Below are 22,904 nucleotides of genomic sequence, written 5' to 3'. Positions count from 1 at the left end.
AGCTTGGAGAGGAAGAAGACTTTAGGCAACAGCGTGAGCACTAATTAAATGAACAAGTGCGTCTCGGAGGAATAGGAGACGCAGGGATGGGTGTCTGTATTGAACAGCGACGAATTAAAAAGATGGATTAGAAATGTGCACGGATTATGGCCGTGTCACTGTCGGAGAGCTGCTGACAGCGGAGTGAAGCCCCTTCTTTGGATCAAAATGGAGAACATGCCGTAGAACAGAAAGTGATTTGTTTAATCTAATGCTTCCAAGTGCAAGAAGGTCTCACAGAGGAATTAATAACTGAAAGCAGCTCATGTAAGGTGGAGGATTGAAAGGTCTGGATTAGAAAGGCTTCCTGTGTGTTTACACGTACCCCCCCGATTGTCCAACCATCATCCAATCGACGAGTTACAAACAAGCCCCGAGCCACCAGTGGTCTCACTCATCCCATCCTCATCGTTGACTTTTGTTGGTTTAACGTCCTCATTAATGAGACATTTTTGGTTCTGTGGCAACAAAACAATGAAGTGGGTCATCAAAGGAGTTATGGTGAGAGGAAAAACACCTCTCCCATTGTGCAGGACACACATCCTAATCCTTGTTAAGAGGGAATTTCAGGGGTCATCATCCTTCCGATAAAACCTCTGTTTTCTCTCTGAGCATCTGGGCTGTGGACTGTTTCACCTAAATCGGAGCATCTGCGAGCAAAATCCAGTTTATCCTGTCTCGCTGGGGGCTGCAGGGTTGCGCAGCCTTAACGACAGGCATCTGTATTGTTACCTAGCAATCAGCGTCGTGGTAACCACAATGGTCACCATGGCAACGGTAGGTTTTCACATTTCTGTCCGCCGACGTGGTTCAGATGAGAAACGCTGCCTACGAGGAAGGTGGGTCAGCGACGGCGTGACGAGTGTGGGCGGCCCACGTGTTTCTGGGAAGCCATGGAGGTTCCAAGCAAACGGCTGAAAGCTCCTGTATCGTCCAAAGTTCACGTCGCCAATGTTCTTTAAAAACTCTGCATGTGTCCAGATTGTCGGCGAAACTCCACAGAAATGCTACAAGTCAGTTCAGAAAGTACGTGCTAAAACAAACAGGAAGTACGCTGCTTGTGATGTCACAGAGGGCTCGAATACCTCTCCTAGGGTAATGACATCATCAGCCGTGTTGATTCTGACGCATTAAAGCCCGACAGTGGTAAAACCTTTGTCCGTCGCCTTCCACACAGATGGAATTCACAAAGGAAAACTGTTTTAGCAGGAAGCTCAAATCAAGTGTTCTGCCGGAGGCTGTAAACACAGGGCTAAATGAGCTGGTTTCCCTAATGAGACATACGAGGCTGCTACAGTGCACTCCAGATGGACATCACAGCTCTGACAGAGGGAATAACAAGGAAGTCTCAGTCAGTTCAGCCTTGAAGCTGCGTGTTGTCTTCATGCTGATGCTGGTTTGCTCCAGCTGATGAGCGTTGAGCAGATTTACTCCTCAAACGACTGAACACATCTGATGGTCCACTGCAGACAGCTGCCTCGTCTTCCTGCACGGGGCACCCCCCCCTTCCTCCTTCCTGTCACACAACCTGAGGCTCCTCTGTTTCCATCATGGATCCATTTGGACATCATCCTGACTCCTGGATGAAGGGGTCAAGTGATCTAACCAAGAACCTTACGGCCCACGATTCAAATCTATCAGACATTTAAAACATTCTGAGCGAACCTTTTTTCATTTCGCTGATTGGCCCTCACAATAAATGCCATATTTGCATGGTTTCAAACACACATCTTTAATCACTTCTTCCAATGAATATCACACCCTGATCGTGAGCTTGCACCATTGAGGGTTCATCAATTGTTACAGAGATTGTTTACATCGTGGCAAACTTCCAAACTGGACTCGTGCTATTTTAAAGATGTCACTTCACAATCCTAGAAACTAGAAAAAGTTTGTTTCTTTTTAAACTGTGTGATCATTAGGACACCACAACAGTGTGTAAGAAGCATCCACCAATGTATTCCGCAGTGAGTCTTCAGATGCTTATTTTTCTGACATTAAATCAATATTTGTTCTTTCTATGGGTTTCACTTGCAGTCTCAGAGTTTAACCCTCTATTGGTCTTGTTGCGAAGGTTACATTTTCTATTGATCTTGCTTTTGACTTGCAGCTGCTACTGCCCCCTGGTGACGGATAATGGCCCCAATGACCTCCATTCAAATGGCATTTACGCAGACCTGATGATGGGCTCTGGGCCTCAGGCGTCCCTAAAGTCCGGTCCCTGGTCAGAGGGATCTGAGACAAGGCACATTTACCCTGCAACAGAAGTGTTTGGATGAGCGTGCAGAGGCATCAGAAGCATGAAACATGCTTATCATTTGCATATTTGATCTTGAGATAGCGATGGTTGTGCGGGATAAGAGCTGAGTCACCGTCCCAGTGTGCTCTTTAGCCAAATATTTACCCACAGCGCATCATTTATCTGTTGCCACGTCATGCAAATCTCTGCCGAACGATGTTCGCCTCGGTTAAAAGGGTCTTTTCACGCAGCACCGCAAAACACAAACAGCATTTCTCTCATTTTTCTCGGTTTAAATTGATCCAGTTGGTCCACATTCTTCTGCTCTCCACAGCTGACAACACATGGGGGTAAGGGGTGGGGGGTGAGGGGGGAGGGGGGGGGGTAGCCTCGTTCAAAACAATGCTTCAGAAGGAAGTTTAGTTTTTTTTTCCAAAACCACAGGACATAAATAACAGCAACCTGTCAAAAAGAGCCTCGAGGGTGAAAAGCTGACGCTCGAATGAGAAGAAATAACTTAGAAAATAAATAATCTCCTTTTTCAGAAGATAATGCCAGCATGTAGTAAATGAAGTTGGACATTTTGATTCATTTCTGGACACTGAGGACACTGAGAGTGAGCGATGAGTAACATCCAGTGCAAAAATCCTTTTACCCCTCTACACCTACTCCACTCCCTTGTCACTCCCAAACCTGTCCAACCTGTCTGCATCAGGGTGACAAGAGTGGGTGGAGGAATTCTGCCGCCTCAGACTGAACCACAGGCTCAGGAGGTTGGTTAGCAGGGGGGGGGGGGTTACTCCAGTGGGAAAAAAGCTCAGTAGCCACATTCCTTTTGGTCGCAGCGTCCAGTTCTAGGTGGGCGGGTGGAAGAGGGACACATGGAGGGAGACATGGAGGAGGACATAGAGTTTCTCTTGGAGGACATGGACTACATTCCCGGCCACTTCCACCTGGAGCTGAACCTGAACTGTGACCCGGCCGGGCCGGTGAAGCTGAGGGTGCGGGACACTCACCTGAAGCAGGAGAGCCTGCGAGGGGAGCTGGAGGCCGAGGACGGCTACCTGCAGTACGCCGTGCGGAATCTGCTGGGCCTGCTGGCTTTCCACCTGGACCAGCTGGACGCAGCGGAGGAAGCGTTCAGGTTAATCACGTCCGCTTGGACCGATGTTTCTCTTTTTTTCAAGAAAAGTGGGCGGGTACGGGCTTTCGCTAGACCAGATACGGCAATATGGATGTGCCGATGTTAGAAGTACACGATGCAGACAGAGAAGGGAAAGGCGGATTGCGGTAAATCATTGGCCAGATCAAGACTCTCCATTCACTCACACTGTGGACGATGCGGTCTCATGCCGCCATGATGTCTGCTCCAGCAGGATGGTCCTGGTATCCTGTCGCACACGCGGCCTCGTCTTCATTACAACGTAGTTACACTTTCACGTTGCACTGCGTTTCGCAATCTGACTTTCTGATTGCATGGCCTACCTGTGTGTGTTTTAACTGCACACATTTTAAACAAAGGAAAGGAAGTCTACACTTTGTGATATCAGTTTAATCTCAGTCTCAATTTGAATGAACAGAGGGATTTTGGTCAGAACCCAAAGAACAGCAGGCTTTTTTTGTACATAACAACAAGGTCAGCCTGCCTCAGCATCTCTATATTTTGCAAATGTATATTTTTTCCAAATTGAAAATTTGTCAGGTTTAATTTTTCTGCCCAAACTATGTGGCCCAAAGCAGCCAAAGCAGCCAGGTTGTTCCCGTGTGACCAAAAACATGTCGACAGTTTTTTGGGGAATCCGTTAACAGGCTTCTTCGTGTTACACATTTCATTCACAACGTAACGCAAATCACGGAATGTTTCTGGAACACTGTAAACTGCCCACTGTTTATGTGACCCCTGTGTGACCCCTGGCCTCTCAGGAGCATCTGTAAGGAAGACCCTGGTAACCTGAACGCCTGGGCCAACCTGGGCTACGTGTACGACAAGCTGGGGAGGGAGCTGGACACGGCTGAGTGTGTGGAGAAAGTGTCCCAGCTGATGGGCTTAGACGGTGGGGAAGCCTCCCAGGAGGAGGCCAGGCTGCTGGCCGCTCGCTGCCTGGCCGAGCAGGCCTACGTTTATCCGTACGACGTGGAGCTGGACAGCCAGGACGACCTGAGGGAGAGGCTGACGGCGGCGCTGAGCCTCTACAACAGAGCCCTGGACTACGGCGGTCAGCTGGTGAGACAGAGAGACACAAAACAGGCTGTGTGTGAGAGAGAGAGAGAGAGAGAGAGTGTAGAGTGTGACTCATAACTGGACAGTTTATTCAAGGTGTGCACCTCTTTTGTAGCTCACTTGGTGAGCCAAAGGTGAGCCAGAAGGACCTGGCTCACGTCAACGTTCCAGCAACACACACTCACGATACACAGCTGGTCTGCCAGAGCAATTGTCTGTGTGTTGTTCCAATTTCCTTATCAAACAGAATAAACACAAACAAACAACAGCGTTACTCAGACTCAGAATAAGAGCAGATGTTCTTCTTCTTCTTTCCAACCCAGATACCCACGGAGGAGAAACGAAGCTGGTATTTCAAAATGGCAACAATCTATATCAGGTATGCGACCGATGTTAACGGCCCAGTGTGTACGCTTTAGCGACCTCTATTGGAAGGAAAGCTGAGCGCAAACAACGTGGATGCCACGTCTTCACCGAACCCCGAGCAGTTCCACGTTCTGGGTTGCAATCCATCGATAGAACCCGGCACGACCCGACCAGCTCCTGAGAAGTGATCTTGGCTCTTTATGTGATTATAGATATGAATAATGAAGGAGGAACTCACCTACATAGGTTGCTTATTTTTAAGTAAAAGCATGCATCAGATTTCATTCATATTCACTTCTGCCAGTAGACCTTTTAAATGTTACACTTTAAAGTATTAACGATGTGCCGGCATTGATTCGTGCTCAACAGTTGATTTTCTTTCCTTCCAGGCTGGATGAAATAGTGAAGACCAAAGAGGACTCTGAATACTCCAGGCTGTCTCACTACAACAAGGGTCTGAAGCTTCTGAAAGAATCACTGGAGTCGGAGAAAGAGCGGAACAAAGGTGAACGCGTGATTCACAGGACGTCGGTAATTCACAGGTTTCTGATTCAGCGCTTTGAGTTCAGTTTGGGATTGTTGTTTACCTGCAGCTCTGGCCTGGTGCTACATCGGCATCTTGCTGGAGAGGAAGGATGAGTTCGACACGGTGCCCATGTCCATACACGACTGTGGCTTCTCGGCCTCCGACCCGCTGTCCTGCTACGGAACTGTGAGTCAATGAACACATTTAACTCTTGGACTGAAGACAAGCAGAGACTTTTCAACTCGCTGCCTTTGGAAGCATGTCACTTACATAAGGCACCGTATGAGGGTAGATAAAGACTCTCAGTCAAACCTTCAGCTGATCTTTATTACTTACCAACATCCGGACAAACACCATCAGATCTGCCACAAAAATGTTTCCACCGCTTCCAAAACACAAACACACACCAGTTTTCAAACCAGATCTGTCCTGTTTATTTAAGCAACTTTTCACATTACAAGCCAGGTTTCCAGCTCTTCCTCCCCACTTTATTCCAGGAAGTCGGCTTATCTCATGAAAACAGGCAATCCTTCACCCCCCTACACAAAATAAAAGGCGTCCTTCCAGCCTTTGAGAGCCGGGTTTGCTTGGTCTTGCAGCGTCTCCTCTGAATTCAACATGTTGACAGGTCTCCTCTGATCTGTTTCTGTACTTTAGCCTGAAAAAAAAATCACCTCAGTTTTTTTTTTTACCATAAATGTCTGTGTTTCTCAGGCTATTAACCTGGCCAGTGACGATGCGTTCACCCTGAACCTCCTGGCCAAGCTCTTCTTTCTGTTGGGCAAACACGACATGGCCACCGGGATCTGCAACATGGCCCTAAATGTCCTTCCAGACCCGGAGCTCAACTGGCAGGCCTACTGCACTCGGGCCAAGGTGCTGAGGACACTCGCAATTCCTTTTTTTTTTTTTTAATCTGAAAATTGCTATAATGTGGGATCTTCCAGTTTATCTGTGCAAAAATGTACACGGTAGTAACCAGTGTGCGAAATACTGATGAGCCTATGAGACCCCCTAAAAGCCTGGAAGCAACATTTAGGGGGGGTCTCTAATCTCAAAATGATATTATACATTTGAGTCACTAGTGGTCACGAACATGTCTTTCAGATCACTCTAAGGTTATCATAGGCCTCCTACGTGTGCAGCAAATCTACATTGGTATTGAGTAGTAATAAGTAGGATGGCAGACCCCCCCCACTGGGAGTAACACTGCAATGCTCTGACGCGAGATCTCCTCCACAGATCAACACCATGCTCTACGTCAGGGACCTGGAAAAGGCTAAACTGGACCAGGGAGGCGTGCCGGACAGGCAGCAACTGACTGAGGCCAGGAAAGACTTGGACAAGGTCCTGGCAGTGCGGCCGTGCCTGCGGACTCACCTGGAGATGGCCCAGGTAAAGAAGAGAAAACACTGTCAATGCTATCAACCATGAAGGACAGAGATCCTCAGGGCCGTCTTTTCCCCAAAGCTGCACTACTACACGGGCGTGGACGCGCTGCAGGAGAGTCTGCTGGTGGACGAGGCGTCGGTGAACAGCGCGCTGGTCAGCCTGTCCCACGCGCTGCAGTTCCAGCTGGCCGACAGCCTGCCGGACCTGCACCTGCTGCGCGGGCGCTGCCTCCTGATGAAAGGGGAGGAGCAGAACGCCGCCGACTGCTTCAAGCGGGCCGTGGAGCTGGAGAGGCCGGGCGCCACGCACGCCGCGGCCCTGCGCTGCCTCCTGCAGGCGCTCCTGGCTCTGTTCGTGCGAGGCCCCGACCCCGGCTCGGCCGTCTCCCAGATGGAGCGCTGGGTGCAGCGGGCGGAGGACAGGTACCCGGCGGACGCGGTGAAGGCGGAGCTGAGGTGCCTGTACCGGACTCACACCCCGGAAGTGACCGAGTTGTCCAGGGCTCTGATCCAGATGGGGAGACTGGAGCTGGTGAGGAGGCTGCTGGACACGGTGGTGCCGCAGCAGCTGCTCAAGAAGAAACCAACCCTGGCCAGATCCTTCTCCTACACCTGAGGCCGGCAGAGGTGTGGACAGTGTTTCACGGCTCCAGGCGGAGGAGGAGCACTGAGCTGAAAGAACAGGAAGGGCTCGTCCTGGTCCAAGATGAAGACGGTTGTTAGGAAGTTCACTTCGCTCCACGACAGTGTCTGTATGAGTGGTGGCTGCCTGGAGCAGCTGTGAATAGCAAAGCAACACTTTTGGGTCGGTTGTATTTAATTAAATAGTACTTCAAGATGAACGTCCTCCTCACACCTCACATCACACCTTGGGATGAATCACATGTCTGGGTTTGCTGTGAGGAAAATACAAGTCAAAGACTTGAGCAGTGTTTGCTAATATTTAACCGAATGTACGTCTGAATGTGTGAAGGACAGGGGTGGTTTCCTTCTTCAATAAATAACTATATTTATATTTAAAATAGATAACAGGTTACATTGCACCATCTTCATTTGTTTTCAGTCTGCATTATTACCGCTGCATGCTAATAAAACTCCCTACGTGGTCCTTTAAATTGCAGCGTTGCCTATTAATTGAAGTCTGTTCCTCAAGACCTACAAAACATTATGAAGCATTTAATATGTCTGAATAATCACTTGCTTATGCAGTCAACTGTATGAAAAAAATAAATCCAGATTTGTGTTGTCAAATATTTGCAAAAAAACAAAAACATTTTCCTTTCAAAGTAACTGGCTTTTGGCAGTGTTGGCAGGACATTCACTTCAAGCAGTTAATTTCATGTCTTGTTCTGGTGTCCAGTCCTTCAGTTGAATCAGACCAGACATATTTGTGCAAAGTCACAAGCAACTGGTTATACTTGCGTTGTTTTAATGTCCGATAATGTGTTGTGAGGTTTGCATGTTTTTGCATTTTTTATGGTGACACTTTAGATAACGCAATACTTCACCCATTAACCAACTATTAAGCTGGGGTTGGGTGAGGACTGTGGAATATGACTGGGTTTCCTGTTAGGGTTAGGATTAATGAGTATTTAGTAGTGACTAATAAAGAGTTGATATGCTCGTTTGAATGCTAACTAATAGTTAGCTAAAGGTAAAAACATGTCTCCTGTTGGGTATTAGCTTAAGTGTTTATTTCTTTATTTAAAAGTCCAGGTTGGAGGCCAATTTAAGACCAGATAAGATAAGATATTTCTTTATTCGTCCCACAGTGTGGACGTGTCGGCATTAGCATTAGCATTAGCAACAGCATGATAGTGGTAAAGTGGACAGCAAAGGGGGGGACAGCCTGTGCAGTCTCTCAGAAGAGGAATAAGTAAAAAGAAAATGAAGAAAATAAAGTCTACCATTACCAGCTCAAATGAGGACTTGGACGGTAGACATGAGGTGAACACTGTGCCGCTGTCCCTCATGCTGTTGTTTCTGCTGTACAAGCAGTCAGGGACACACCTGCAGAGACTGTTTAGTTTGTGCATTCCACATGCTGCAGCGACTATGAGGAACAATGAAGCGTTTCCCCGGAGGAATGAAAGATGTGCCGCTGTCACTGCAGCCAGGGACTGTGCAGGTGGAGTGAGATAAACAGAGAGCTGCCGCTGTGACAAAGACTTGAGCGAAGGATGTCTGATCAGACCAGTCAGGCCACGGGTGTGTCATCCCACTACCTTAGCATCATCCAAAGAGACAGAACGATCTCAGACGCAGGTTTCGGCAGATCAAGGAATAACTTCTCATTATTCCCTTGCACTGCCCCCCCCCCACTCCCTCTTTCTCTTCTTAGTGCTTTAAAGATTTTCTGGAGAATTACCCCCGCGTTTTGCGACCTGCAATCATTTTTTTGTTGCGTCCCCTGTGAGAGTAAACTCGCTCTAAGTTTCATCCATCAGGAACGTGAGCCAGCCAAACCTTTAACCTGTTCAGGTTCAACAACATTGCTGAAGCCCAAACACACCATGCATCAGGAGCCACTCCTAATATAGACCAGGCAGAATTCTCTCTTGTCCTGCGAGGAGACACCAGCTGAAGCAGGTAAGACCTCGGGCTTTGCTTCTGTGTAAAAATCAAATTAAAACTTCCCCAGGAGAGTCGAAGGGGGGGGAGGAGATGTTTTATTGATTATGTTTTTATGTTTTTAGTTTTTATAAGTCATCAATGATGCTGACGCTGCCGTGTTGCCGGCTTCATTTTGGCTGCCAAAGAAAATGACAAGTGTCTCAAGTTGCTTCCTGTTCGTTTTCACTTATTTATGATTTGAAAAGTTGCTTTTTCAGTTTTTAAAAGTTAAAAGAAGATTGTAATTTGAAATGACGAGTAGCTGTAGTGATATGACTTGAAAGTCAAACGCTATTCAGGATGTTCTGTGTTCATTGCATCAGCAGTTGCAAATGTATTTTTTACAGACGGGAAGCCAACAGCTACGATGTTCAATCTAAATAACACACCGTTGAGCATTAATGACACAGAAAGTTTGACAAAAGCAGAGAGAATCTGAAGTTTCACTCACGAGTAATGACAAGAATGCAGCCAGAGATTTTTTTCCACGACTGGGCGTCTGCAGGGGAAGAGCGGCCGACCTGTAATCAGTAGGTTTACCAACAGATAATGGGCTCATTATGTTTTACAAAATTTAAAGAGGAACAGATCTTCATTTACAAAGTAAGCAGCAAGTTTGGTTTTACTGTCAGAAAGAAAGAAAGAAAGAAAGAAGCTGATGTCAAGTTTTGTGTCTCTCATATGAAATAGTTGCTGGTCAGGACACAAAGATGATAAGGTCTTAAAGATGAGTGTAAAAGTTTAAAAATCCCATGGATTTTAACCAGTTTTACTGATTCCTTTGCAGGTCACAGCTTCGTGCTCCTCTGTTCGTGAAGACGTTGCCGAGACAATGGCCGTGAACCCCTTGACAAACTGGAACTCCAGCCTCTTCTCGTGCTGTGACGACACACAGTCTTGTGAGAGTCCACGCCACACATACAAGTTCTATTGCATTCATTCATCTCACTGTTAATACCAAACACCAAATAGTCTCGGTTCCTCCCACGGCTAAATTGCAATCGCCTCATTCTATTTCCATGGTCTGCTTTCTTTTCCAGGCTGCTACGGGTTCTGGTGCTGCCCGTGTCTGGCCTGCACGGTCAGTGCAGGAGTGGGAGAGTCCCGATGCCTCCCCCTTTGTGACATATGTGGCCCCTCCATAACCTCCGCATTGGGACTTCCTCTCTGTGTGCCTCCGGCGGCCCTGGCCACTCGGGTTGGCATTCGCCATAGATACGGCATCATGGTAAATCAATCAATCAATCAATCAATCAATCAATCAATCAATCAATCAATAAGACCGAAATGTCCAACTGAAGATGAGTGGGACAGCTCGCCACCACAGAATAAGACAGTGAGCTCTTTTTGTTTCTTTGACAGGGCTCCTACTGCAAGGACATCACCACTTCCTGTTTCTGCGTGTGGTGCTCCTGGTGCCAGATGCATCGCGAGCTCAAGTACCGCAAGAAAAACACCACCGTGGTCGTCAACATGCAGCCCGGCCGGTGAACGCAGCATCTTACCTAGACCGGCGTCTGCAAACTGGACACTTCCAGTCCACCAGGGATGATGCAATATCATATTTGACATGCCAATGATAAATCAGATTTCTTTCTCTTTGTTTGGAATGGGGGGGGGGGGGTAGAAATGGAAGAGAAAGAAGGGGAAAATTCCAAATTTACAGTAAAAGTTGTGAATTAGTCTTGCTGAACAGCAGAGGCGCTGTGTAAGCTTGCTTGGCCTTTTCTTTGCTTGTGTTGCTGCTTCCACGTATCTGTAAAACAACAACAGTGTGTCACAGTTACTTGAGGGCTTTCTCAGGGATTTTTCCGTCAGCGATTTATGTTGGGGTTTCTTTTTCATTCATTGCGGTAATCACCCAATGAATGGTGCACAGGAAGGTGAAGTCATGAATAAATCAATTATAAAAACTGTAGTTTCCCTTTTTTTCTTGCCTGTTCAATCAGCGATACTTTATCATCCTCACTCGTCAGTCAGCTCAACTCGTCAGTTCCACACACAATTCATTCATCTGCAGCAGACTGACAAGAGGAGGGGCCACGGCTGTTCCGGGCTTTGGGTAGGAGGAGCCTGATGATGCTACTACACGCACAGCCATTGGTCATGTGAAAATGAAGGAGCGACTGTGTGTGATGGCTTTGCAACTTGAGAATCTGGTAAAATGAAAAGAAATCAGTGAGACCCATAAACTACGAGACCACGGCCCACAATGGGGCTCACTGTCAGTTGCTTGGCAGAACGTTGGAAGGAGGAGTTTTAATTTACATCGCCTGTATCGACGACCACTGCACCACAACACGCTTGGTGCTTTTTGAATGAAAATCAAGCACTAAAAACACGATCACTCCCCTCTATTGTCTCCATAGTCACACACCGACTGGCTGACTTCCAGCTTTGCTCGACTCTCGCAATGAAAGCATCCAAACATTCTTCTGAAATGTGTTCCCCCTGGATTCTGGTGCAACGCCGGCCGCTCATGGGCAGGCTGTGCCGGTGCTGTTATGCAACATATCAAAGCACTTCTGTCAGCACGCGTACAAAGAAAAGCAGGCTCATGCAGAACAAACAGCGATAGTGAAGGCTGTTTTCTTTCTGGGAGTTTAACATCTGGACCAAACGCCCCGTAGACACCCGACACACTGACAGACGCAGCTTAGCACGACGCAGGTTCACTTTAACAACACACAAAGTTGTCAATATTTGTATGTTTCCATGTTCAGAAGACACTTCCGCTACATCCCACGCACAGTCAATTGCAGGTGATTCTCGAGGAACTGGAGGCATTTATTTTGTTGTTGAACGGGTTGAAGGCGCTAATTAAGAATGCTTCTATTTTTAGCGTGAAGATTTGGAGTGGTTGGTTAAATAGATTCAGGTTTCACAGCTGTGGGAGTTGCGAGCTGACGGGGGACGTCCCTCCTCATCCCCAAGCACATCCTCTCACTCAGTCACCGCTTCAGTGAGAGCAGCATCTCCCAGGAGACCCTCAGGAGACCCTCAGGTAAGACCATCAGGTTCTCTTGTCTGGGTCGGACGCACTGTGCACAGCGTCATTATGATACTTGGGGAGAATCTTTTTCTTTTTCAAACTCAATACCAACAGCATTAGGAAGCAGACGGCTGTGGGCACCCAATGTGAACTAATAACAGTATTAAAACGGAGAAAGCAGAGGCTTCCCATTGATGATGCATCGAAAGTAAACATTTATATTTTGAAGTAAATAATTCATGGGGAATAAAAAGGTTTTCAAAGTCAAGGTCAGTCTCTTTCAGTTTCCCTTTCCAACTTTGTAAAGATGGTTGCACAGTGTTGACGTCTGATGTCGGGTGCAGCATACATGTTTGTTTGTCATTGATATTTAGCCTTTTTCCTGGAAATGCAACATGTTTAAATTTAAATCTGCTTAAACTTTAGGTTTCTTCAATTTGGAGAAAGGTTTTAGGGAGTCTGACTGATTGAACCGTGGATAGAAATACCTTGCACTCTGCATAAATACGCACAACTAAGACAAATTACAATTCCCAAAAGGGATTTGTAAAGAAATCTCATTCCAATAGGTCAAAATGCATGTATTTTTATATCCCACCCTAAGAAACAGTTTTTTTTGTTTTCTGACAGGTAGAATCAGAGCCATTTCCAGCTCGGTCCTTCCCGGCCAGTGATGGATGAGGAACTACAGCGAGAGTGGCACACCAGTCTGTGCGACTGCTTTGAAGACGCCAGCACTTGTAAGAATGAATGCAATCATTTCATCTCCCATTGCCTGTCACTGCTTCCTCCTGCACTCAGAGTCGCAGGGCTTTCTGGACTCTGTCCCAGCGGGTGACAGAACACGCAGGCTCCACACAGGAGGGGCCTCAGGCATAGAACCAACAACCTTACTGCGGTGAGGCCACGGTCACGACCAACCTTCACCGCTTTGGTTTCCGTTCTGTTGGCGTGTTTCCCAGGTTGCTACGGGTTTTGGTGCTGCCCGTGTCTCGCCTGCACCGTTTCGTCCCAGTTCGGGGAGGGCGGCTGCCTGCCGCTGTGCGACCTGTGCAGCCTGGCAGTGACCTCAGCCCTGGAGATCCCGCTGATGGTCGCCTCGCCCGCGCTCCTGTCACTCCGGGCCTCCGTGAGGCACAAGCACAAAATCAAGGTACGGCGACGAGGAGAAAACCAAAGCCCGGCACTGGGTCTCGCTTCTCTTCAATCACGGTTTAGCAATTCTCCCCCACGCACAGGGCTCGCTGTGCCAGGACATCGCCGTCTCCTGTTTCTGCGTCTGGTGCGGTTGGTGTCAACTGCACCGCGAGTTGAAGAACCTGAGAAGACCCCCCGTGGTCATCAACGTGGTCAACATCCAGCCGGCTCCGGCCGTGCAGCACGTGCCGGTGGTCATGGCGCCGGCGTACCCAGTGCACAATGTGGCTTTCTTATAGCTTGAGATTAAATATCAATCGCAGAAAATTGTGTCGTTCTCCATTTATAATACTGAGAAAACCTGTTTTAGTACTAAAAAATAAAATAAAATAAAAGAGAGGCTTGATTTGCTTTGACGAGCTTCAGTTCCACTAAACCAATTGGCAGCGATAGTGCAGGGGACGCTAATGGGCCATCAGCGTGTTTATAATTGTAAAGAATAATGATGGTGCTCATGAAAGTAAATATCTGAGTAAAAGTATTCACTTCATTGTGAATATGCAGTAAAAGTGGAGGGAGGAGGAAAATAAATCACACTTGAGTAAAGTACAGACAACCTCTTGCAATCGTGAAGTAGTCCTACCTCATTACTTTACACCTCTGCGCTCCACTCCCTCTTTTCTTTCAGACATTATCACAAAGGTCTGCTTAGAAAATATCTGGTGACGCAGAAGAGGATTTCTGCTGTTGCATAAACTCTCTCACAAACAAAGGTAGCATCACGAATAAAACTGAAGAAAACAAATGAGAGGTGAGAGGTGGTTTTGTTTATTTGGAAAACTTTTTCTTTGCTTCCAGTTTGTAAGTGGTAAGTTATTCATGATGATTTCAGGATTCATGATAGTGTCACATTAAAAATCAATAAGAGCGAGACTGTGGTGTTTCAAACTGGTTGTTTAGATTTCTACATCAAAAGAAAATCCATCGTCCAGGATACATGAATGGAAATCTCCATGTTCTTTATGTGCCCAGGTTTCTAAGATGATGCCTCATCACTTACAGGGAAGAGCAGAGTTACAGGAAGTACTTCATAATTACAGTTGCTGAGAGTAATTAAGAGAACAACAGGCGGGTCGAGGCGGTGAGTTGCACTGACAGTCGTGACAGCCTTTTGTGAGCTAATAATATTAAAACAAAAACTGGTTTAGTTGCCGAGTGTGTATGGAGTTGTCACTAGCCTAAAACGGGTATTGTGCTCTTTGTGACATCACAAAGGGCAAATTTCCATGAACTGGGCGCAAAAACTTTCAGAAAAATGAAATAATGCCCGTCAATAATTAATTAATTGTTCACCATTGACTTTCAAATTTTCAAAATAGAGAAGTTTTCTCCCCCCCCCCCTCACCATGGTTACACCCACCTGATAGAGCTCCTTTATGTTGCATCTGTTCATGTTGTTCAGTGACAAACTGTGTGACCTGCACTTGGTGGCCGAGTGTTTTTCTCAGTGATGCCAGAGTTCTGACAGAGTTCTGACAGAGTTCTGACAGAGTTCTGAGTGTACCACTCGTCCAGGATTTGATATCTGGCGGCTTCCAAGTCATTTCACTTTCTTGCCTGTTAAAAACTGCTTGCAGAAAGAGGAGCCCTTCACCAGCACGATGAAGCTGGGTGTGCCTGCCTTGACGAAAAACCTGTTGACACAACGGGTCAGGGGAGTGGATCAGGGATATTTTCACAAACTATTCCAAAAGCAGCTGGCAGAACCTGTTTGTTTTTTTTGTTTTTTTCAGGATGTCACACTGTTGATGGATAGAGGTCCAAATGGGAAAGTTCTACTTTGGTTCTAAAGTAAATTTCAGGCCATAAGGGACCACTGGTTAACTATGCAATGCACAAAGTCAAAGGAGGGATTGAATGGCCATAATGTTTACACAGTAGAATACAGTTGTGTAAGGAAAAGAAAGACGCCAGAAGGATGGGTTTACCTTTGATGCTGCATCACTTTTAAAAGAGGCACGTCCTGCTTCACTTGGTACAACGTCTCCGACTGCTCATCTTCAAAGTACAGCTGCAGTGTGAGGAAATGTCAAGTGAGATGAACTGACATAAAGGGAACACCAATCAATTTGATATTTCTGTTCCATTCAGCATTAAAAAAAAAAAAAAAACACTTTTAACAGCGTTTTCCTCTTTATTGCACTTCTCATTATTACCGGCTTGGAGAGCCAGCGCAGTAGTGTGTAAACTTTTTCAGCAAACAGATCGTGATTGGTTCTCTGATGATGATGATACAGACTTAGAAAAAAATTGCTTCTCCTAATTATTAAAGGAAGCGGTTATTATTAAGGCAATAAACCAACCTGCAGATTATGTGAGAGATACTTTCTGTCGGTGTCCCAGGGGGGAAGTTCTTCTCCAAACATAACGGCCAAGTGATCTATAAAACTAAACAATAAAAGAGAGACGGGAGAGATTTTGCAGCCTTTCTTCACGAGCGATGCTTAAACCTAAAACATTCAGATTCCATTTTTAGCCTTTTTAGCGTTTGCTGCCTAAATAAAAACAACAGCTTTTTAACTACAACAATAACTACAGTCCAAGTAGAGACAAGAGGATGACAGAGGAGTTTACCAGGTGTTCTCACAGAAAGCAGAGATGAAGTCGCTCTGCTGGTGTTCAGGGTACATGAAGAGGACGGGCCAGTGCAGGGAGCCCTGCTCGTCCCGGAAGACCTGAGCCCCCGTGGCCTCCTTGGAGCTGAGGCCGTCCAGACTGAGCTCAGCTATGGTTCCAGAGGAGGACTCGTCCTCATCGTCGCTGTCTGAATCGTGCCGACGAGCCTTGGTGGACTGGAGCAGCTTAATGCCTCGCTCCTGAAGGAGACCAAGACAGTGAAGAGGTGAATGGAAAGAACACACACACACACACAGTATAATATACATGTACAAACATATAGACACACACACACACACATATATATATATATATACATTTACGAACGTGCACAGACAGACAGACAGACAGATATGTACATGACACTTACATTTATAGCAGCTAAAAGCGCTTCCTTCTCATTGAGCAGCTTCTTCTCTTTGGCCTTGGCCTTCCTGGCGTCTCTGTCCGCTGCTCTCTGACGGCACAAAACCGAGATGCAAGAATCAACATCTGGATGGACTTTGAGCCTCCAATTCCCTGCCTAACCTCAGTGACGGTACCTTGTGTTTATCTGCGGCTGCTCTCAGCTCCAGGAGCTTCTTGTCAGTGGGATGCGCCTTGAGGCCCTCGTCACACCACTGCAAGGCCCTCGCAAAAGCGCGTACCTCTATACAACACTGCGCTCCTGCGCAGGCACACAAAACATTTCCAAAGGTCATCGTTTGTTTTGATGTATATACAGATTGTGTGAGGATAGAGTGAATAAGCTGTACGTCTTCACGACACTGACCTCTGATCAAGGCTTTCAGATGATCAGGTTTGATTTTCTTTGCAGCCGTTGCATCATTGAAGGAGGAGCGCATGTTACCTGCACGACACAAACCAGGATGAAATCAGACAGAAAAACCTTCTGGACAGTCTTTCATAAGTCAGTGCCGTTGCTCTTAATGATGCATTCAGTGCTGAGTGAGTTCCAGTTTTTCTTGGTTTATGTACTGACATGAAGCACTACACATGCAAAACACTCCATGAGTCCTTTGGGTTCCTCGTCTTCCTGCTTTGTATTAAACAATTACTCTATTACACACAAAGTATGTCGCTATAAGTACTGACATATGGAGAACTTTGAAAAATCATAAATTTCAGACGTAAGAAGAGGAACGGATACCCAGGTGGAACTGTGCCGCAGCCCGGTTGGTGAGGAGCACCATGTTGATTTCCTGGTCCTCGCAGTTCTTCTTTAAAGCCGCAGTGTAGCAAAGTATTGCCTTCTCATACTTCTTCTCCTTAAAAAACTCATTGCCTTCATTTTTCAGGCTTTTTGCTTGCACTGTTGAGAAACCAAAGTCATTGGTGACAAATGGTACAGATGTGGCCACAGTGTAAGAAACCCGTGCCTGCTTACCTTCTGGGGCTCTGTCTTCATCGTGGAGAATGGCCTGAATGCAAGCCAGTTCTGGGTATTCTACCGGGTCAAAGTCTTCGGGGATTGATTTCATAAACATTGGTACTTTTTCAAAGTCCTACAAGTTTGGAACCAACAATAGTAAACAGTTGACACATCAGTTAATGCAACACCATGTAGTCCCGCCGACTATAAAGATATATTGAGATACCCAGACTAATTAAATAATTCAGACTAATGAAATGTTGCTGACTAGCTAGTGCTTCTTACCTCTTCCCATGTGTCTTCCTTGAAGCCATTTTTGTATCTCTGCGTCTTGAATTTGTCCATGAACAGGTCCATGTCGTCATCGCTGTCGTGTTGAACCGCCGGCGACGACATTTTCAACTAATTGTGTTTATTTCTTCACCAAATGTGCAAGTTGACAAGGGTCAAATATCTCGACGGATCACAAAGAAAAGCTTGCGAGCATCTCTTATGTTTGACGCTGCCGAGCCGGACGTTTACGCGTGCACTTCTGCGGTACGCCGCGGAAAAAGATCCGTGCGGAAACACGAACAAATACTGATCACAGTTCCGCCACTCCACAGTGAACACACGGAGTTTCCGCAGTATTTAAACATAAAAACAAATACAATTTTGATAAAAGTGTACAGTTTACGCCCAGTCTGTTTAGTGGTTCAGTTTTAATTGGTTAAATATTATCTACGGTTAGTTGTGTCATGTTGCTGCCAATTTATCAAACTGATGTCATTTTGATGCAAATATGAATTAACAGACAATGAACTACCAATTTTAGTGTACTTGGATCAAACGTATAAACACTGGCAGCTGACTATTACCTTGATGAGCCGAATCACCTTATTATTTTGATGATGATGATGATGATGATGATGATGATTCTAAGAGTTGCTTGCCAATCAGCCACTGTATAAATAATAGCTTTTATTTACAGAACAAAAATAAAAATCCATACATCCATCCATTTTCAATACCTGCTTCTTCCTGCACTCAGGGTTGCAGGGATCTACCTGAGCCTATCCCAGCTGTCATTGGGCAAAGGCAGGGTGACACCCAGGACAAGTCGGCAGTTCAAAAATAAATTCCATTATTTAAAATACAAACATACACAAAGCATTCCATGATTCTTCACCCTCCACCTCCCTCACATTTTATCAACAAGTCTTACAAAATGCATTTTGGGTTGATACTCATGCGGTTTCCACTCTCCCTAGAAGATCAAGCAGTCCATCTTTACTGAGAAACAAAGTCTCTTCTGTCTGCTGGCAGATCACCTCAAACCGGGGTGGTTCTTCTTGAGCTCCCTGTCCTACCACGATAACGTACGGGTAGCCCAGTCTGCTGGCGTCCTTCAGCCGCTTTCCTATGGTCATCTGCGTGCGGTCGTCAAGGACGACCTCACCTCTCAGATGAGGCAACGCCCCTTCCAGCGTGTGTAGCAGCTCCTCAGCCAACACTGCCACCTTGTCCGTCTTGCTTCCCTTCTTTGGTGGAACAACACACACCTGGTAGGGGGCGAGAAGGCCTGGCCAGCGGATGGCCTCCTCGGTGGACATCACCTCAACGGCTGCGGCCAGAATACGGGTGACCCCGAGGCCGTAGCAGCCCATTTCCGCTACGCTGGGCTTGTTCTGGTTATTGCTGAAGATGGCGTTGAATACCTGAGAGTACTTTTTCCCCAGGTAAAAGGTGTGGCCGACCTCTATGCCCTTTGACTCCACCAGTGAGCCACTTTTGCACTTTGGGCAGTCAGTTTCGTTGGCGGGCACGGTCTCCACGTTGGCAGAGAAGGAGCAGTCGCCGCACACCAGGAGTCTGTCCTCGCCGATGTCTGCCGGCAGCTGAAACTCGTGGGACAGTTTGCCGCCGATGTTTCCGCTATCCGCCTGCACCTGAACGCAGGGCAGCCCCAGTCGGGCGAAGAGCCTGGCGTACGCATGGCACACGCTTTCATAGGTCTGGTGAGCAGCCTCTTCGCTCACGTCAAAGGTGTACATGTCCTTCATGTAGAACTCCCTTCCTCGGAGCAGACCGAACTTCGGCTTTGGTTCGTCCCTGAATTTGCGGGTGATCTATGTTTCAAAAGAAAAAAGTTACTCAATAAGAACTGAAGCTTATGGCATTCAATACATAAGCAGCCTAAGCAACAGTGGGGTGATGGCTACCTGATACAGAAGCAGAGGAAGCTGTCGGTAGGACAAACTGGACTGGTGGGCAACCAGAGTGGTCACTGCCTCCTCGTGGGTGGGGGCCAGACAGTAGTCCCCTCCGTGGCGGTCCTTCAGCCGCAGCAGCTCTTTTCCCATCAGGTCCCAGCGCTCACTGGCTTTCCAGAGCTCAGCTGAGCACAAACTGGGCATGTCTAGCTTTTGCCCACCAATCCCCTGCATCTCCTGGTCAATCACCCTCATCTGGAAACAGCAGTTATTATTCACAACAACTTAATACAAGTTGTTTTTGTTTTGTTTTTTTAAAAGAGAGCAATTTTTTCCCCCCCATGCTAACTTGAAAACAAAAACAAGTCTCACCAGTTTCTCCAAGGAGCGGACGGTGGTGGGCAGGTAGTAGTAACAGCCCGGGTTAGATGGATAAATGAGGCCGGCTTGCAGCATGAGCCTTTGACTCTTGCAGGTCATCTCCCCCTGAAGCCGGGTGTCCTGGCCCACATCACGAAGGTTGGAGGGCTGGTACAGACGCGACACGAGATGTGAGGGCCTCAAAGGTCTGGAGCTGGTGGACGCAGACACTGTGACGTGCTCTGCAAACGCTGAGAGGCTTCTCCTGGAGTGGACTGAGGTCCTGTGGAAGCGCTGGAAGACTCTGGGCCAAATCTGATTCATTATTGGCTCCATAGGTCAGTCCGATCTAACACAAGAAAAAACAGAAACGGTCAACATTTAGTTTTAGGTTATCAACAGTCATTTATTTTGTGTAATCTGCATTTTACCAACTATAATCAGGAATTCTGGACTACATACATAAACAATAAATATAGATTGCACACGTTTGAGCTGAAATGATCCATATTACAGCACAGTTCCAACATTATGTGTCATGGATAATCACGATCTGAGGGACAAACACAAGGGTTGTAACATTACCTAAAACACTTACTACACTTAAGACACTTTAATTTCAAATTCAAACTTATAAGCTGTTGACAATAAAACTAGAAATGCAAGTACAATCTACTTTGTACTAAAAATGCATTTGACTTAAGGTGATTCCGTGCTTCCGCCACTCAAACACCGTTATTCAGATTCTTCAGATATTAGACAAGCAATGTTAAGGCGTGCAACACCCGACAATGTCGTTTTAATGCTTTGAATTACTTTCGTTACCAATACAGGACGCAAATGTCAATGGTTATTCGGGAATGAATCCACTAGATGGCAGTGCTTTAACAAAGGGGATTACGCACAGGGCTGCCTTGCGCTTGCTTGCTTGTCCTCTGCTGCATTTCCACCAAATTCACGCCTTATCTCCTCCAAACAGTTGTTTAAGAGGTCGCTGTCCCTTTGTCCGAGTGAGCCAACATCATACATGTGTCTGCAACTGCATACACATGTCCATTGGGTCATTACTGGATCAGTCATGCTACTAACCGCTGCACTCATGGCCATAGTAGCATTCCGCTAGCTAAGGTTAGCGCAACAACTTTTATACTGTAACGTGGATAACATTTAAACAAGAAACTTACCTTCGTAACGAAAGATGACTACCGCCGTGTGGTCCCCGGAAAACAGGTGTGAAACAACATGGTTTTAAAAAGCTGACATTAAATGTACATCCGCCCTTCAGCGCAGCCAAGCTCCGTTCTCAGAGTATGCTTCATTTTGGGGGTAACAGCGCCACTACTAGGTGTGGAGGACTGTTTTCCTCAGGCATATACAGTATATACACAGAGCAACCAACGCAATAATTACAATAACAAAACTAAAATATACGTTCGACATTTTCTTGGATGTCTTTTTGTTTTATTGATGGAAATAGGAAACGTTTAAGGATTCAGTGACCATATTTCATGAGTCATTAGACAATCGGTTCACTTTCCTTCCTGTCACATGCCATGTTTACCTTCAGCCATATAAACTTTTACAATAACACTTTTTTAACATTGCTCTATTTGCACAGATTTGTTTTTAGCTCATCCATCCATTTTTGCATGCTGACAACATACTGATTTATGTTTTTGTTTTGTTTAAGATTCTGTCTTAAAAAAAAAAAAAAGTCAAATTTTTCAAGGCAATCAACAGCAAATCTGTACGTTTAAATTACGAGCTGATTGTCCCTATTTTCCCCAAGATTATTAACCATATTATGTGATAAAGGTGGTACTTTAAAGCAGCATTTAGAATTTATTTGAGGGAAAAATATAAATTCTACTTCTTGATCATAATTTAGCTGAGTCTTTCGATATGGTTCACAGTGAAGTTGAACAAAGAAATAAACCCCAAACCACTTGTTCATATAATGATTAAAAAAAAAAAAAAAAAAGTGCCAGTATTTTTGCTTGAATGATTTCTTAAAAGAACTTTTCCCCCCAGACTTTTGAGAATTATTTAAACAGGGATGTTTTCCATCCCAAGGATGATATTTGAAATGATGTTTAGGTCCACTTGATGACTTTATTTTTATAGTACTCACTCTACTATCTCAGGAAATCCCTGCCCTTTGTTGACATGGAGCTGCACTGCAGACTGTGTTAATGCACTTTTGCTGGCTTTCAAGCATTTTATGTCTGCAATTTAAAACCATTACTCCCCCAGTCAGTCAATGACACGTGGGCACCTGATGGCCGTTTCTCCGAGTGCAGGTTACATATTGATTGAAAATGTGCACGCGCACACACAGATGTATTCCAGCGTAATTGCATCAGTGTTTCTTTCTTTCTTTTATGCAGTTGATTTGTTTTCCAGAGCTCAGCTGAGCACAAACTGGACATGTTTTAGGAGTTAGTTAGCTTTCAGAGAAGCTGGAGTCTAAATGTCTCCCTGAAATACCACCAATCTTATTATCTTATCTGTAAACATCACATTTTGAATTTATACAGGAAGGTGTTTTTTTTATAAAAAAAACAAAAAAAAAAAAACATTTGCAACAGTTAACGGTTGTTTTTTCGAGAAAATGTTCAGTTTGTAATTATTTTCAAATAAATGTTCTATAGTTATACGACAACTCAGAAGGGGAATGATTCACAGTGAATATAATGCAAGGCCTTGATGCAAAGAAAATGTAAAAAGAGAGTGAGAGAAAAAAATGGAGTTGATTGTTAAATGTACATTTTGCAGATCAA

The 22,904-nt window shown here is 45.8% G+C and overlaps 5 protein-coding genes across 6 annotated transcripts; 3 read left to right on the top strand and 2 right to left on the bottom strand.

The window, feature by feature from the left end:
* Positions 1-3,097: 3,097 nt before the first annotated feature.
* Positions 3,098-7,897, top strand: ttc22 (tetratricopeptide repeat domain 22). Its single transcript, XM_076015959.1, has 8 exons — positions 3,098-3,422; positions 4,202-4,502; positions 4,823-4,878; positions 5,255-5,370; positions 5,459-5,577; positions 6,106-6,267; positions 6,634-6,786; positions 6,862-7,897. Exons 1-8 carry the CDS (start codon positions 3,160-3,162, stop codon positions 7,396-7,398), a joined length of 1,707 nt encoding a protein of 568 aa, XP_075872074.1. The 5' UTR covers positions 3,098-3,159; the 3' UTR covers positions 7,399-7,897.
* Positions 7,898-9,223: 1,326 nt separating this feature from the next.
* On the top strand, positions 9,224-11,309 carry LOC142881585 (cornifelin homolog B-like). The gene is made up of 4 exons (XM_076015951.1): positions 9,224-9,371; positions 10,183-10,294; positions 10,436-10,623; positions 10,758-11,309. The coding sequence occupies exons 2-4, from the start codon at positions 10,228-10,230 to the stop codon at positions 10,884-10,886; spliced, it is 384 nt and encodes a 127-aa protein (XP_075872066.1). The 5' UTR covers positions 9,224-9,371; positions 10,183-10,227; the 3' UTR covers positions 10,887-11,309.
* Positions 11,310-13,000: 1,691 nt separating this feature from the next.
* On the top strand, positions 13,001-13,823 carry LOC142881590 (placenta-specific gene 8 protein-like). The gene is made up of 3 exons (XM_076015957.1): positions 13,001-13,127; positions 13,350-13,540; positions 13,626-13,823. Exons 1-3 carry the CDS (start codon positions 13,061-13,063, stop codon positions 13,821-13,823), a joined length of 456 nt encoding a protein of 151 aa, XP_075872072.1. The 5' UTR covers positions 13,001-13,060.
* Positions 13,824-15,062: 1,239 nt separating this feature from the next.
* Positions 15,063-18,128, bottom strand: ttc4 (tetratricopeptide repeat domain 4). The gene is made up of 10 exons (XM_076015954.1): positions 17,858-18,128; positions 17,588-17,705; positions 17,351-17,512; positions 16,973-17,050; positions 16,743-16,867; positions 16,571-16,657; positions 16,159-16,400; positions 15,888-15,972; positions 15,513-15,595; positions 15,063-15,218 (listed from the first exon to the last, which is right to left on the bottom strand). The coding sequence occupies exons 1-10, from the start codon at positions 17,966-17,968 to the stop codon at positions 15,125-15,127; spliced, it is 1,185 nt and encodes a 394-aa protein (XP_075872069.1). The 5' UTR covers positions 17,969-18,128; the 3' UTR covers positions 15,063-15,124.
* A 384-nt stretch (positions 18,129-18,512) lies between these two features.
* Positions 18,513-21,442, bottom strand: pars2 (prolyl-tRNA synthetase 2, mitochondrial). Of its 2 annotated transcripts, XM_076015953.1 has the most exons (5): positions 21,309-21,442; positions 21,036-21,163; positions 20,137-20,475; positions 19,774-20,019; positions 18,513-19,680 (listed from the first exon to the last, which is right to left on the bottom strand). In XM_076015953.1, the coding sequence occupies exons 3-5, from the start codon at positions 20,458-20,460 to the stop codon at positions 18,799-18,801; spliced, it is 1,452 nt and encodes a 483-aa protein (XP_075872068.1). In that variant the 5' UTR covers positions 20,461-20,475; positions 21,036-21,163; positions 21,309-21,442; the 3' UTR covers positions 18,513-18,798. The 2 variants fall into 2 exon arrangements, with proteins under 2 accessions (XP_075872068.1, XP_075872067.1); XM_076015952.1 differs by lacking the exon at positions 21,036-21,163 and having other exon boundaries at positions 20,137-20,473.
* Between the last annotated feature and the right edge of the window lie 1,462 nt (positions 21,443-22,904).

The sequence above is a fragment of the Nelusetta ayraudi genome, unplaced genomic scaffold (genome assembly GCF_046127955.1).
Source record: "Nelusetta ayraudi isolate G7.1 ecotype Tasmania unplaced genomic scaffold, CSIRO-AGI_Nayr_v1 ptg000204l, whole genome shotgun sequence".
Lineage (NCBI taxonomy): Eukaryota > Metazoa > Chordata > Actinopteri > Tetraodontiformes > Monacanthidae > Nelusetta > Nelusetta ayraudi.
The sequence above is the reverse complement of the archived record's forward strand: the minus strand, read 5'-3'. Positions and strand labels throughout refer to the sequence as shown.

Excerpts from the sequence above, each read along its gene's own strand:
- LOC142881585 (XM_076015951.1), top strand. The coding sequence starts at position 10,228 with ATGGCCGTGAACCCCTTGACAAACTGGAACTCCAGCCTCTTCTCGTGC. Across the intron at positions 10,295-10,435 it reads CTGTGACGACACACAGTCTT|GCTGCTACGGGTTCTGGTGC; the intron begins GTGAGAGTCCAC and ends TTTCTTTTCCAG. Across the intron at positions 10,624-10,757 it reads GCCATAGATACGGCATCATG|GGCTCCTACTGCAAGGACAT; the intron begins GTAAATCAATCA and ends TTTCTTTGACAG.
- LOC142881590 (XM_076015957.1), top strand. The coding sequence starts at position 13,061 with ATGGATGAGGAACTACAGCGAGAGTGGCACACCAGTCTGTGCGACTGC. Across the intron at positions 13,128-13,349 it reads CTTTGAAGACGCCAGCACTT|GTTGCTACGGGTTTTGGTGC; the intron begins GTAAGAATGAAT and ends CGTGTTTCCCAG. Across the intron at positions 13,541-13,625 it reads GGCACAAGCACAAAATCAAG|GGCTCGCTGTGCCAGGACAT; the intron begins GTACGGCGACGA and ends CCCCACGCACAG.
- ttc22 (XM_076015959.1), top strand. The coding sequence starts at position 3,160 with ATGGAGGGAGACATGGAGGAGGACATAGAGTTTCTCTTGGAGGACATG. Across the intron at positions 3,423-4,201 it reads GCAGCGGAGGAAGCGTTCAG|GAGCATCTGTAAGGAAGACC; the intron begins GTTAATCACGTC and ends CTGGCCTCTCAG. Across the intron at positions 6,787-6,861 it reads CTCACCTGGAGATGGCCCAG|CTGCACTACTACACGGGCGT; the intron begins GTAAAGAAGAGA and ends TTTTCCCCAAAG.
- pars2 (XM_076015953.1), bottom strand. The coding sequence starts at position 20,460 with ATGGAGCCAATAATGAATCAGATTTGGCCCAGAGTCTTCCAGCGCTTC. Across the intron at positions 20,020-20,136 it reads TCCGCTCCTTGGAGAAACTG|ATGAGGGTGATTGACCAGGA; the intron begins GTGAGACTTGTT and ends TGCTGTTTCCAG. Across the intron at positions 19,681-19,773 it reads TTCCTCTGCTTCTGTATCAG|ATCACCCGCAAATTCAGGGA; the intron begins GTAGCCATCACC and ends TTTGAAACATAG.
- ttc4 (XM_076015954.1), bottom strand. The coding sequence starts at position 17,968 with ATGTCGTCGCCGGCGGTTCAACACGACAGCGATGACGACATGGACCTG. Across the intron at positions 17,051-17,350 it reads TGCGGCACAGTTCCACCTGG|GTAACATGCGCTCCTCCTTC; the intron begins GTATCCGTTCCT and ends TGTGTCGTGCAG. Across the intron at positions 16,401-16,570 it reads CGCTTTTAGCTGCTATAAAT|GAGCGAGGCATTAAGCTGCT; the intron begins GTAAGTGTCATG and ends GGTCTCCTTCAG.